Genomic DNA, 13,491 nt, shown 5'->3' with positions numbered 1-13,491 from the left:
CTGCAGGGAGGGGCTGGTTGTGAGCAGATGTCACCTTATTGATCCGCAGCTGTTACACAGGAGGTTCAGGACAGGTGAGGTGACGGGATGTTGAGGTGGTAACCAGGGGATCTCTCTCACATGGTTCCTTCAACAAAAAGCCAATGTGATTGTTGGATTGTTGCAGAAAATAAACTGTTCATGTTTTAAGTTCCTGATACTTGCACATTTTGTTCAGCAAGATAATCTTATAAAACACAGGAAGCTTAAATGCGATCACCAAAAGTAAAAAGCTAACATTAGGCTTTAAACAAACTACACCACGGTCGCATGACTGATTAAATCTTATAATTAAAAATCTACAAGTTAGTAGTTAGTAAAGTCTGAGTTAGAATAGTTTGCAAGAGTATAAACTCAATGAGGCTGTAAAGGCAGACTAGTGAGTAGATAAGTCTTTGTGTTCAGCATGCTGATGTTTAGTGGTACCAGAGAAAAAGAGAGGGAGCCATCTTGGAATCACCCATCTTATAAATGCTCCAAGCAGGTGACATCAATCCTTTAACAAGGTGGGAGGGGCCAGACAATCAGGTAGCCCTGAAAAAGTAAAACAGAAGCAGGCCGACAACACATATCGTCTTAATGCTTAAACACTTTCTCATTTAGCCGCCTGTTAGCAACCGTTAAAGCTTCAATATGTACAGGTATTTACTGACGTATTTTATGTTGTAGAACAAAATCTATCAGGCTTGTGTCTTCAGGCATCTAACTAAAACTCATTAACTTTGAGGTAAGGGGACCATAATGCTAAATGTTAACTCACTTTCTGGGTTAAGGGCTCATTCCTTCAGCTCTCTATTTACTGAATGAACATCATGCTGTATGGAAGAAGACTGAAACTAGAGATTGAGACCAGAAACTCATCAGGAAACTTTTTACTGAGCTCATAAATCAACTGAGAAAATGGTCATTTTCTTGTAACAGACTTCTTTCTGCAACCCGTAGAGTTGCCCCCTGCTGGCAAAGAGAAAGAATGCAGGTTTAAGGTGGACTTGTCAGACCTGGAGGCTCTGCTAAGGGACGACTGAGGGACTGTAAGCAGCCGGTCAGTCTCTGCTTCATATCTTCACCCAATCAGTGCAGAGAGTTGCTGTGCTGTGCGAGATCTCTGACTGTCCCCTTATCAGGCCGAGCAGCCCGTCCGCCAACCTGCGGCTCAACGCCCAATCACACTTCACACGGTTCGGCTAATAGAAAAATAAATTGCCGGGGAGCCAATTCCAACACAGTGTGCCATGAGAAGAAACCCGGAGCCTGATTCCTCTGATATAATGACGCCCGTAACACTCGGATCAGGTTATTAAACACTGATGGGATTACTGACCAGCTCATCCTGATGGGAGATGCAAGGTCAGCGTTCCTCAGCTGTTTTGTCAGAACAGGCCAAATATGGACACACACACACACACAATGAAAAACATACTGTGACCTGCCTGGGAACAGCCGTGTAGTTTTCTCTGATATTACATTAAAATGCTCAATTAAATGTAATTGTAATAGAGTCAAGAGGTGACGTAAAGCGAGTTGAGCTGCTCTCATTGGCTGCACAGTTTCAACTCGTCTGTAGCAGGAAACAATGGCGGCTTTATGGCTCACACAGGATCTGGTATTCCAGATAAACAGTAAAATATGTTTGTGAACAGATTTGAGGAGAGAAATAGTCAACAACAGAATCTGGATCCATATCTGAGCTGTCAATCACAAGGTAGCCCCGCCCTAAAGCATACCCTGCTTTATGGTCTGTTTTACTCTAAATGGGACCATCAGTTACTGAATGAACATCATGCTGTATGGAAGAAGACTGAAACTAGAGACTGAGACCAGAAACTCATCAGGAAACAATTTACTGAGCTCATAAATCAACTGAGAAGTCGGCTCATTTCTCCAAAAGACTGAATGGTATCGCTGCCCCCTGCTGGTTGTTACATAGAATGCAGGTTTAAGACACTTCGGCGTGGCTTCAGTTTACAGACCGGGTAGCTCCGTCCGTTATTTATACTGTCAGTGATTTCATTACAACTGATAAAGGTAAAGGCAAACTGTAATTTTTTTAACTATTTTGTTACTTTGAGACAATTTTCTGTCACCTACACGTCACTGTTTGACTGGTAAACTGACTATTTTATTACAAAGATCAAAAAACAGATCTGGAAATGTTAAAATCTTGTAGCAAGTTTCAGAAACTTTAGTTCGCCACAGAATTTATATTTTCTGCAATAATCCAACAATCCTGTTGGCTTTTTGTTGAAGCAACCAAGACGATGATAACTTCTGTATTAGACTACAAAAATATGTCTAAATATGTGCAGCTCTCTGTTACATTATTATGTTTTATTTTTGCATTTTAACACATCAACTTTATCAACTGTGCTGCATTTAGAAACAAGCTGCTACATCCCTGCCAGTAAGGCTGGATTACTGGTTAATGTTAACATATTCAGCTGTTAAAACCTGAACCCGAGACCTGTCGGCCACCCACGCTGCTGCTGCTGCTGCAGGTTCAGCAGAGGCTCATTAGGCTCCGACGCTGTGAGGACAGGTCCTTCTGTCTGTGTGGCATCCATGTGGCTCTACCGGAGCAGATCACTGCTTTTCTGCCACTGTGGTCCACCACACGCTGCCTGGTGGCCTCAGACTGCACGCAGAGAGCGACACGCTGCTGCTCCCTCTGACCGAGACAACAGGACAAAGAGAGATCGGAAGGACCGGCTGAAGGTGACTTACACCGACCATCAGGTCTCTGGGTTGTTAGTTTGACATATCATATATATATATATATACAAGTCTAATTCCTCACTAGCAACATCTAGAGGCCTCAATGTTCATTACATCCAGCAATAATAAAGCCTCACTGATCCTTTCTGCAATTAGAAGCTTTAGTTTTTGTGTGGGTGACATGAGGACAAGACAAAAGTTTAGAAATCATCCTCTGAGAATAAATATCTACAGTAAATTGTAAATCTGACCAGTAGTTTTTAGATCAAGGTTGAAGAAAGCTTCATATAAAGTTCAAAATAAAACTTTTCTCAAAGTGTCTGAAACTCCATTTTCAGGTTTTAAACTTCTCACTAAACCATTTGATGTTTACTGCCACGTTTTGTTTGTACAAACAGATGAAACACCATAAAAGTTTTAGAAACTTAGAAACAAATGTGTTTTTAAGCCTAAAGAGGTCTTTAGGCTTCACTGCTAACAAGGAAAAAACTTTAGAAAACGTTTTGGTGATGTCGTTTGTGTTTTATTTATAGACTGTATGAATAACAGTGGACGTAGTCTCCGCGACGTCCCCGATTGGTTTGTGAGGAGCCGTTGTGAAGCTCGGTGTGGTCGGCTCTGGCTGAATGAAGCCTGGTTACTGAAAACAGCCGCCTGTGACCTGTCACTCAAAGCAGCCTTCTCTTAATTTTGCACAACTGTAAGCATGAATATAATTTAAACAGGTGAGTTGTACAAAAATTTGTTCCCCCACACAGTTGTCATGAACAGGGAAATTAACTCTAAAGGCTTTAAACATGTTGATTTCTGCTGTACAGTTGGACATTTTAATATTGGGCCTTATGGAGACTCACTGCTAGAGCCAGCATCTAGTGGACGTTAGAGGAACTGCAGTTGACGGTTGGTGTTGGCTTCAATGCCAAATCTAAAATCTTCATAGATGTAAAACAGCGACAGTAAACATTCAGAATCAAAGAGCAAGGATGTCTTTGTAGAACGGCCATTTTGAAATCAAGGTTTGGTTATTATACATAAATATTTTTTAGTTTGTTCATAATATTCACAGGATTTACGATTTATTAATGTTATAAAATACTGGATTCTGCAAGTGAACCTTCGTACACCTCCATAGATAAGTGAGTACAGGAACAAGAGCTAGGAGGGGAGCAGGGGATTATGGGTGGAGGATGCTGCCTGGCAGGTGAAGCTCAGCGTGGCTCGTTGGATGGCGAGCGACGAAGGAGGAGCGCCCTCCTCGACCTCAGGTTGCCAGCAGAGGACGGAAGCTGAGTGTGGACCCCAACCACCTCCTCCTCCTCCTCCTCCTCCTCCTCCTCATGCTGTGATGTGCTGTCCATTGATGTTTCTATTATTGGTTTTAATTTATTCATCTGATTATCTTGGCCAGTTGGAAGGACATGTTGTGTCTCCATGTGCAACTGCTGGCTTTGAGGAGAGCGACTGAAACTGCTGTTTGTATCATCTAACATGATATAATGTTGTCAGACTCTTAGATTAACAACCTGAACCTGTCAGTGGAAAAAAACAACAACTTTTAGTGGACGTGCATTGGATTAGCTAATGTTACATGGCAGTTTTGTTATTTTCTCATCTAACTCTGAATTAAGATTTATTTTGACCAAACCAGAGTTGGTGATTGTTGTTGGAACAGTGGACAAACTAACAAAAGACTGTTTGGTGAGTTTTATTTTGATAGTCAGTCCCTCCAGGAAGTTGCGATCACAGCAATTAAAGCAAATTCAACCACTCTGTGAATTCTGCACCAATTTTGTCCAATTACTGCAACCTTTGCTAAAATTCGACCAATCATTGTAGTTTCACCACTAAATGTATTTAAAAAAAACTCCGATCACAACATGCATTCTTAGAGAGGACGATGCTGTGAAATAAGGCATTTTAATCCAGAACAATCCCAAAACATGCCCCTGAAATCCTGGAGAGACTGGTTAATGGTGAGTTTGAATGTGAAGGTTGAGGTGTAAATGTGAGGTAAAATTAGTGTTTTTGTCAATAGAGTCTGGTGGACAGTAGTGTCACATCTGGTCTGCCAATTTTAACTGCTTTACATTGTTGTGTAGTTTAATCTATAAAACTGCAACGTATGTAATAAGCTCATCATATGTTTTGTGTGTAAAATAAAATGTTAAATTGTAAAGGAACTAGTAACTAAAGCTTTCAGCACAGCTGCCAGCGTATTAACATGTTGGCAAACAGCTGCTCACTTCCAAACCCAGCAGACGCACGATCATCCAATTGGAGTCATGTTTGTGTTCAGTAGTTGCTCTATTTCTAGCTCTGCTTTTGGTCTCCACCAGCTCCTGATGTTCCACTTTCTTCACCAGCTGGTCTACGGTGGGTTTACCAGAGCTTGAACCAGACAATGTGCCATAAAACGATAAATAGTGGAGCGTTACAGGCCGTTTGCACACCACGTTTGTATTTTTTGTCTGAAATTGTCACACATACCATTTTATTTATCATCATTTTAAGATTCATAAATTTGGAATGCAGTACACACAGCAGTATATTTATTACCTTTGATATGGAGGGAAACTGCTTTAGCTTTTTATGCTCCCCATTAGGTGGAATAAGCTTCAGCACTTAAATTAGACTGCTTCATCCCTGTGTAATGTATTTGTCTTTTTATCTCAATTGTCTTTTATGTTTTTCCTGATTAAATAAAGGTTTCTATCTATCTCGTATGCATTAGTTTCACTTTTCAGACCTGGAGGCTCTGTCCACTTATCATCCTTTCTATGATGTTTATATTATTATTAAATATCATATCCCAAAGCTTTATGTAATCCTGCTCCGTGTATCTCTTGAGGAATGAAGACATAAATTTAATCTGTGTCTGGATCCATAATGCCACATTTAAATTCAGGAATCCAGCTGATTATACAGAGCGACTCCCCGGCTCAAGGACACTCCACACGGCCTGTTGTGGACCTGTGACCTCTCAGTTTCAGACTGGCCACCCTGCATCTCTGTGTGCAGGGAGTGAAGTGTAGTCTGTGCTGGCCCACCTAGTCCAAACCACTTTAATAGGCTTACAGCAGCTAATCCAGGGTGGTGTGCTGTCACATGGGGAGTCCGCTGACCTTACTCTGCTTTATTACAGGGTGCTTGTTCCCCTCAGCCCGTGTCTGCTAACCAAAACAAGGCTTTTCTTTAGCGTCTAGTTTCTTCATGCCTCCGTGCATCAACCTCACACATATACACACAGATAGATTGTGGTTTACAGTTGTTTATGTGAGAGTTAAGGCCTTTGCAACAACAAATCAGGGTTTTTCATATGCGATCAGTCATCCACTTAAAATCGTGTAGCAAACACTGTAAAACCTGAAAAACTCATCTTGGTACAAGAAGAATAAATTAAACAAACTAGAGTCACTCTTTCACATGAAATGAACCCAACTCAAAAACTTATTGAAGCAACTCAGTTGTTTTGAGTACGATTAAATGTGTGCAGTATTTTAATCATTGATGATATAACTCCAGTTTGTTCCATTGAGTCATTTTCTTGAATGTCTTTACAAAAATGTAAGCCTAAATTTTTGTTTTTATGTCATTTTATTTATTATAAGCCCAAGAACGCATCCAAATAATTCTTAATGTGTGCAAGTTTTTAAAATACATCAGCTGCTTTAACAGGTAATGTAATAATTTGCTTTAGTGGAAGAAAGTAAAAAGAGAGTAAATTTAAACTCTGTGGTAACATTTGTATGAAGAAAATGAATTTAAGTTTGTTTATTCAGATAAATTCTGTTCACACATTTTAAATAAGTTTGGAGAATTTTTTCATAAGAGTTTAACTTTAATTAACTTAATGGAATCAGTACAATTAATTTACCCAAAGTTACCTTAACAATAAATACTCCATGAAACAGGAAGTTGTCAGAGTCCCGCCCTGAACACATCTACGGAAATCAACTTTAACGTAATGTCAGTACTGTCAGTTATCCTTTTTTGTTGTTGTGTTTGAAGAAATATATATATATATATTTTAAATTGAGGGCAATGGTACAATATTTACCCTTAGTTAATACCCTCTTTGTCTTCTGGTGGATTAAAGGGCAGAAAATGCAAGAAAATGCTGTTTAGTTGTGACTTTAATTCAACAGATTACAAACCGTGGACAGATCAGACAAAACAGAAAGTAAACTGAATGAAAACAAATTTTAATGAATAGAGTTCAGAAACTGCGTCCACCATCTCGTCACATCTTCCCGTCCTCTTTTGGCTCCATGTAGCCGTCCGGCGGCAGCAGCGGGCTGAAGCGCAGCAGCGGCAGGTCCACGGACGGGCAGCGCTCCTTCACCTGGGGCCAGCTCTCCCTGAAGCCCCGGGCAGGCGGGGGTGGAGGGGGCAGGTCAGAGTCATCATGATGGTGGCGGTGGTGGTTGTTGTTGGGGTCAGCGGGAGAGATGCTACTGCCACTGTGGCATTGAACCAGGAACGCCCCCCGGTGGTGGCGGTGGTACAGCATGCCGGCCACCGCCAGCAGCATCAGGATGAGGGAGCTGAGCAGGAAGAAAAGCACGTAGACGCCTTTAGTCTCAGCGGACAGGCCTGAGCTGCAACCTGCAGGCAAACGACAGGAAGTCACCAGCCGGACTCTGTTTACCTCGAATGAAGCAGTATGGCTGAGAGTTCAAACCATCTTCAGTCAGAGAATGTGGTCCTTCTATATATCATTGTTAGGCAGTTCAGTCTACACCTGGAGCCAGATGCATAAAATACGCAGTTAAAATCTCTTGTAGGTCTGTTCCCACGTGAAGAAGAAGGTAACAGAGGCAGGGAACGCCTAAAACTACAGATTACAGAATAAAGCTCTACATAAAGTGTCCAAAGTCACACTTTTATTCCCTTTTGTGCCAACAACACACTATAAGACTCAAAGGACTTTGTGGATTACGCATGGTGTGAAAGATTTGTACGAGTATGCACAGTCTCACCGCCTGTGGGTTTTATACATTTGGAAACGTGTGTGGAAGGTGCTGTAAATACACTTTACATGTGTAGGCAGAGTATATATATATACACACACACACACACACACACACACACACACACACACACACACACACACACACACACACACACACACACACACACACACACACACACACACACACACACACACACACACACACACACACACACACACACACACATCTGCTCTATGATTTGCTCTATAACAAATAAAACTGAATTGAACCTGCAGCCTTTATATCCACACAGACGGTTCCTCCTGATCCCAGGCGGGACGCGTCCTGGAAGTCCGGCCTGCAGCGGCACGAATACGAACCAAAGTGGTTCACACATTCCGCGTTAACGTCACACAGCACCATCTGCGTCCCACACTCGTTTACATCTGAAACGCACACATAGGAAGAGAAAGATGACACCTGATAACAGTGTTTTTTTTACAGTTTAGTTGGTTTACTGGGATCATGTTTTAACCTCCTCTGAGGAGGGGGGGGGGGGGGCAGGTATACTGTACCTGCCGTTGACAGGGACATGATAACAGCCTTCCCGTGCTTTCCTCTGACGGCGACATCAGTGCCGATGAAGCCCTGCAGGACAGAGTGGACGACCTCGTGGACCTGCAGACCTCCAGGCCCCTGTCCGATCTGCAGCCAGAGGATGTACAGCACTCCTGCGCTCAATCTATACACACACACACACACACACACACACACACACACACACACACACACAAAACTGTCATGGTAATACTTAAAGAAAGAAACATTTGTTTATTCCTCGGTTCTCTTCAATAAGAGGATGCAAGTGAAGGAAACAAGGATGCAATCAAGAGACTAGTGAGAAGAGTCTGACATCAATTTGTTTTAGTGGACTTCATTGTACACAAAGGAACAATGAAGGAAATAGTGCAAATATAAACAAATATATAAAAAAGGTGCAAAGCAAATGTACAAATGTACCAACCTCTTTATTCTTTTAGAAGAGACAGACAGCGGCGTGTGTAGAGCTTCCAGCTTTTCACTGATCTACAGAAACACAACACTGCATCTTCAGCTTACAACAGGTGTGTTTCCGTCCAAATGTATCACAAGTTTAATCAAATTTTGAGAAAATCAGCAAAAGAAAATGAGAATTAATGCTTGTTTCCATCCACTAGAGTCAGTTCATCAAGATAAGCAGGAGGTAGCACCAAGTCATGCTTTAAACACGGCTAGTGATGCTGTTTTACTACATGCAACACGTAGCACCTTTACCGTCTCTGTTTTGTTTTCATCAACGTACCGAATGTTTTACTGACAGCAGCAGCGACTTGGCCAGGTTGTCCCACAGCTCCTCCAAATCAAGACTGAAGTTCACTTCAACGGCCACTTCAAACAGGTGACCTGTCAGGGACCAAAATCCTGACTGTGATCACCAAAACAGTACACTCATAATAATCAATAACATTTAATTTACTATATATATATATATATATATATATATATATATATATATATATATATATATATATATATATATATATATATATATATATATATATATATCACATTAAAACATTAAATATCCCCTCCAGAAATTACATACTGGACCAGGATTTCTGTGTCAACATTCATGTGAACATTATCAACACTCACCGCCAGGAAGGTGTGGAATTTCAGAGTGATTCCTAATGTTCACTACAAGAGAGAAACAAAGTCAAACAGATTGAAGAAACAGAATATAAAATATAAATGTACCAAGGTTGATCATCTTGAGTTGTTTCCCACAAACATGAAACCAGTTTTTGAACTGTAACTCAGCGATTGTCGCTAGAGGTTGTTTGTGCTCAAAGTACAGTAGGAACTTTATAACTAGAACGTATATATTTGCTTAAATTCTATCAATTATATCCTGACAGTGGTACATTAGACCAGTATTTCCAAACCTGGGGGGGGGTCACCAAAGCTCAATTTTTTGAAAACTAAATGAAAACATACACAGTAGGCTATATCTCGGTATTTCTGTGAAGAAAGGTAAATGTAAAGTGAAGTAAATTGTTAATTGTCTAATAGAACAATGACCAAGTGCAGAGACAAGAAAACACTGAATCTGTTAAAACAAAATAGAAATGCAGATCAAGTCTGTATGATTGTTAAAGATGATAACAAAACATAATACAGACAGAGAATTGTATAAAAAGTTCCCCAAACAGGAAATAATCTGTTCAGTATTCATCCAAATCTTTGGTTTTACACAAACTTCCTACAATTACTGAGCTCACTGTTCATTGTACAGTTTTGAATATAATATGAAATCCATAAAATATCAATAGCAGTCAAATGTACTCACTGTTCACTTTGTGGTCTGACAGCGGCTCCACCATGTTGGGTTGAGGATGAGTCTGCTCAGTCTCCTTTGGTTCTGGGCCTTCAGAGTGCGAAGGAAGCCGGTCTGAGGCCTCGCTGACCTCCGTCCGGTTCCCGCCATCAGCAGACTTCTCCTCCTCGGACACACTGCTCCACACTTCCTCCACGTCCCTTCGTATTGCTGTCGGGGAGCGAGCATTGGGTTTGATCTCATCAATGATGTGATGCAGCTGCTGTGGAGACGCAGGGTGGACTGATGGGTCGGTCGGGTCTGGAGGGGTTTGAGTGGCACCTCTTCCCGATCGAGAGGTCCCCTGTGTGGATGCTGGCACTGTGGCTGTGAACAGGTAGACGTGGCTGCGGTTCTCCGTGGCCGGACGGTGGTTTTCACCCACCTGAGTGAAGTAAAGGGTGGAAGAACCTCAGAATACTTCCTGGTATGTATTAGTAAAGAACAAAGTGCAGATTAATACTGTAACAAAAGATAAAAAAAATACACTGGATGAGTTTTTTGATTTATTTATGATTTATTTCAGATTAAACTCAATAATGCAAAAATTCAGGTGAAAATCAGTCCTAAAAATCCAATTTGCTGCAATCTTATATAGATTCACACTATTTCCCCCCCATTTACTCTAATCTACAGGATTATCAGAGGCTCTTTCTGTCTTTTTATTAGTGGACTGTATAGTTAGTATATCTGTTCTCTTCACCACTAGGGGGCAGCAAATATTGTAAAAAGTCTTGCAGCAGCAGACATGCAAGTTTTAAATCAGGAGGAACATGAATACCTGCATTAAAGAGACTGTGTGCAACTTTTGACAGAAATAACACTCTTTGAATTTGAATTCATAATTAATTCATAATAGCATTTATCATGATCATGTAATTGTAATGTTTTTGGGAGAAGACAGGAAATGATGGGGAGTGTGCAATAAAAAGGTCCCCAGCTGGATTCGAATCGGTAAAATTGGGGTTCATTTTAGTCCACACACAACTCTGCAGCTCTACAGAGCTTTTAAGCCTCTTTTAAGTCATTATTTTGATTTTACGGCACAGTTACTGTCTGGTTTAATCTCACAGTTCTTATCAACTGTGTTTCCAGCAAATGAGGTTGAAGAGCGAGCAGAGAGTGAAGTTAGGGGGCTGTAAATCCAAAACAATGAGCTGAAAGATCCTAAAAAGGTAAGTTGGTAGCATTGAGGCATTAGCTAGAGTTGGGGGTTTGATTCCCACTCACCTCAGTGTCTGTGTCCTCTTTGGGCAAATCCACCGTCATGGCTGAAGGTTGATCATAATAATCATACATGAGATCAGAATTTGCTGGTGACAGATGTCGCTGTAAATCTGACTCCAACTGTTCACCATTCATCACAAATTCATTCAAGTCCACAAGTCCAAGAGATGGTTCTGAGTTCCTGTTTCTCTCTGTGAATCCTTCCTGTGGGTTGTAAACCACCGGTGGTCCGAACGCCTGGTATCGGCCATAGAAGCCCCTGTAGGTCGAGCTGGGCCTGCCGCCGATCAGCAGCACCACATACAGAGTGTTGGAGGAGGAGGTGTACTTCGCCTCCCGCCAGCACTTTTCCAGGACCTTGTGACCCCTAAAGTGTCCGACGGGCTCGTCCACGTGGATCTGGTCCTGTTTGAGGTGGCAGGCGTCATCGGGGGTCAGGTCCTCCAGGTGGAGTTGGACCCTATTTCTGGGATCCACCTGGATGGTCCAGTTGCACCACAGAGGCGGGTTGGAGCAAAGGTAGTCCGGGGAGAAGAACTCCCCGGTGTCGGCGTGCAGCAGCTGGTGGCAGCTCCGCAGGGCGAAGAACGCACCGTCGCCTCCTCCGTGTCCATCTGAGGAAGAGATGAACATACCAGTGGTTCTGCAGCTTGTATGTATTCAGCATTACTGACAACCATTTCCCAAATGTTAGAGTTGTGAATTTACTGCAATTATTAGCATTAAATTAAACTTACAACAATATATTTCACAGTGTACCTTGTCTTTGGCTCTCAGGTCCAAGACCAGTGGTTTCTAATGAAGATGTCATTATTTAAAGGCTCATTAATTTCCTCTAACAGCTGGTCATTGCAGGAAATTGGTGGGGACTATTTTCAGAGGCAGATTAATCCACATTTGGTGCTCCAGTGAGTATTTGGGGCAGCAGGACGGTGTATGTGGGACTGAGTCAAAATAAACTACAGTGTGTTCGTGGAGGGGAGACTCACAAAACAGTGAAAAAGACAAAGTATGGAGACACAGTGTTATATATAAGCTACATAGTTACATCATACAACATAATTAAACACATCAGACAGTAGAAACCTGTTAACTTTTATCTGATTTGTTTAATTAGAACAACAGTGAAATCACATAAGCTGATATTGCAATAGATCACCTGTCTTTTACTTATCAATAACACTTAACACAAGAGTTAATGTGGCCAAATATAGCTCTCCTATATCAGTTTTAATACTAAGATTGATGGTTAACATCATAGATTTAGATAAAGGTTGAGGGTCACTTTAACTGATGCTTTTCTAAAAATAGAATCTATTTTTTAATTAACATTGTCAGTGTAGACTGTTTATAGAGTGTGTTCAGAGTCTCACCTGGAGGGTTGTTGGCTTCCTCTCTGTTCACCTACAAACACACGGAAGCAACAACCAGAATTATATTTCACCAAATAAAACCAAAACCAGCTGATGTCACAGGGAGGATGACGGCTTACCTGCGAGTCACTGTGTTTCCAAAATATACCAAATATCAGCAGAAATATGAGCAGCACACTAAAGCTGTTCCTTCGGGGCATTTTACTTCCACAACGTACTGAAACATGTGAAAAGGCGCACAGCTTCAGTTAAACTGCTGTTTTCCTTTCCTGTCTGAGCAGCTGAAACTCATCAATTAGCTGATTGTGTTTCCTTTTGCTGGATGTGGATGTCAGGGTTTGTCCACCAGAGGTCCCTGTTGTATTTTATATTTACTCTTTTCATTCTAGTCTTCAGGTAAACGCTTCAAGTTCACCACAGCAGCAGCAGAAAATACACTTTTATTTTTACACAAATGACATAAAACTATATTTGTTCTTCCATTTGTTGCAGAAATAGGAAATGATCTATATATATATTATCAATATATATAGGACTATACATAAGATAAAGATATTTAAAAAAGCATTATATTACACTTTATCCAGCACAGCTAAACTAAAACAATTGATTTTGATTGATGTTGAATTGATAAAGAAAAGGAAAAAAATATTACTTTGTGTAAAGTGTTGAGGAAGAATTTAACATTAATAATAATGAAACTACTACTTCTAATACTAATAATGATACAAATAATGATAATTATGATGACGATATTAATAAGAAGAATGAT

The 13,491-nt window shown here is 41.0% G+C and overlaps 1 protein-coding gene across 4 annotated transcripts; it reads right to left on the bottom strand.

Moving 5' to 3' along the window:
* Positions 1-6,920: 6,920 nt before the first annotated feature.
* Positions 6,921-12,953, bottom strand: zgc:66455 (uncharacterized protein LOC393502 homolog). Of its 4 annotated transcripts, none has more exons than XM_051385503.1 (10): positions 12,839-12,953; positions 12,720-12,750; positions 11,350-11,960; positions 10,093-10,504; positions 9,399-9,440; positions 9,046-9,146; positions 8,728-8,789; positions 8,279-8,445; positions 7,994-8,149; positions 6,921-7,356 (listed from the first exon to the last, which is right to left on the bottom strand). In XM_051385503.1, the coding sequence occupies exons 1-10, from the start codon at positions 12,917-12,919 to the stop codon at positions 6,992-6,994; spliced, it is 2,028 nt and encodes a 675-aa protein (XP_051241463.1). In that variant the 5' UTR covers positions 12,920-12,953; the 3' UTR covers positions 6,921-6,991. The 4 variants fall into 4 exon arrangements, with proteins under 4 accessions (XP_051241463.1, XP_051241464.1, XP_051241465.1 ...); XM_051385505.1 differs by having other exon boundaries at positions 7,188-7,295; XM_051385506.1 differs by lacking the exon at positions 6,921-7,356 and adding an exon at positions 7,447-7,492.
* Positions 12,954-13,491: the final 538 nt, after the last annotated feature.

The sequence above is a fragment of the Dicentrarchus labrax genome, unplaced genomic scaffold (genome assembly GCF_905237075.1).
Source record: "Dicentrarchus labrax unplaced genomic scaffold, dlabrax2021, whole genome shotgun sequence".
In the NCBI taxonomy this organism is placed as follows: Eukaryota; Metazoa; Chordata; class Actinopteri; family Moronidae; genus Dicentrarchus; species Dicentrarchus labrax.
The sequence above is the reverse complement of the archived record's forward strand: the minus strand, read 5'-3'. Positions and strand labels throughout refer to the sequence as shown.

What these genes read in the sequence shown, in the direction of transcription:
- zgc:66455 (XM_051385503.1), bottom strand. Translation starts at nt 12,919, where the DNA reads ATGCCCCGAAGGAACAGCTTTAGTGTGCTGCTCATATTTCTGCTGATA. An exon ending in AATTCCACACCTTCCTGGCG is followed by an intron (nt 9,147 to 9,398) that starts GTGAGTGTTGAT and finishes GGTCCCTGACAG; the next exon opens with GTCACCTGTTTGAAGTGGCC. An exon ending in TCTTCTAAAAGAATAAAGAG is followed by an intron (nt 8,446 to 8,727) that starts GTTGGTACATTT and finishes GTGTGTGTATAG; the next exon opens with ATTGAGCGCAGGAGTGCTGT.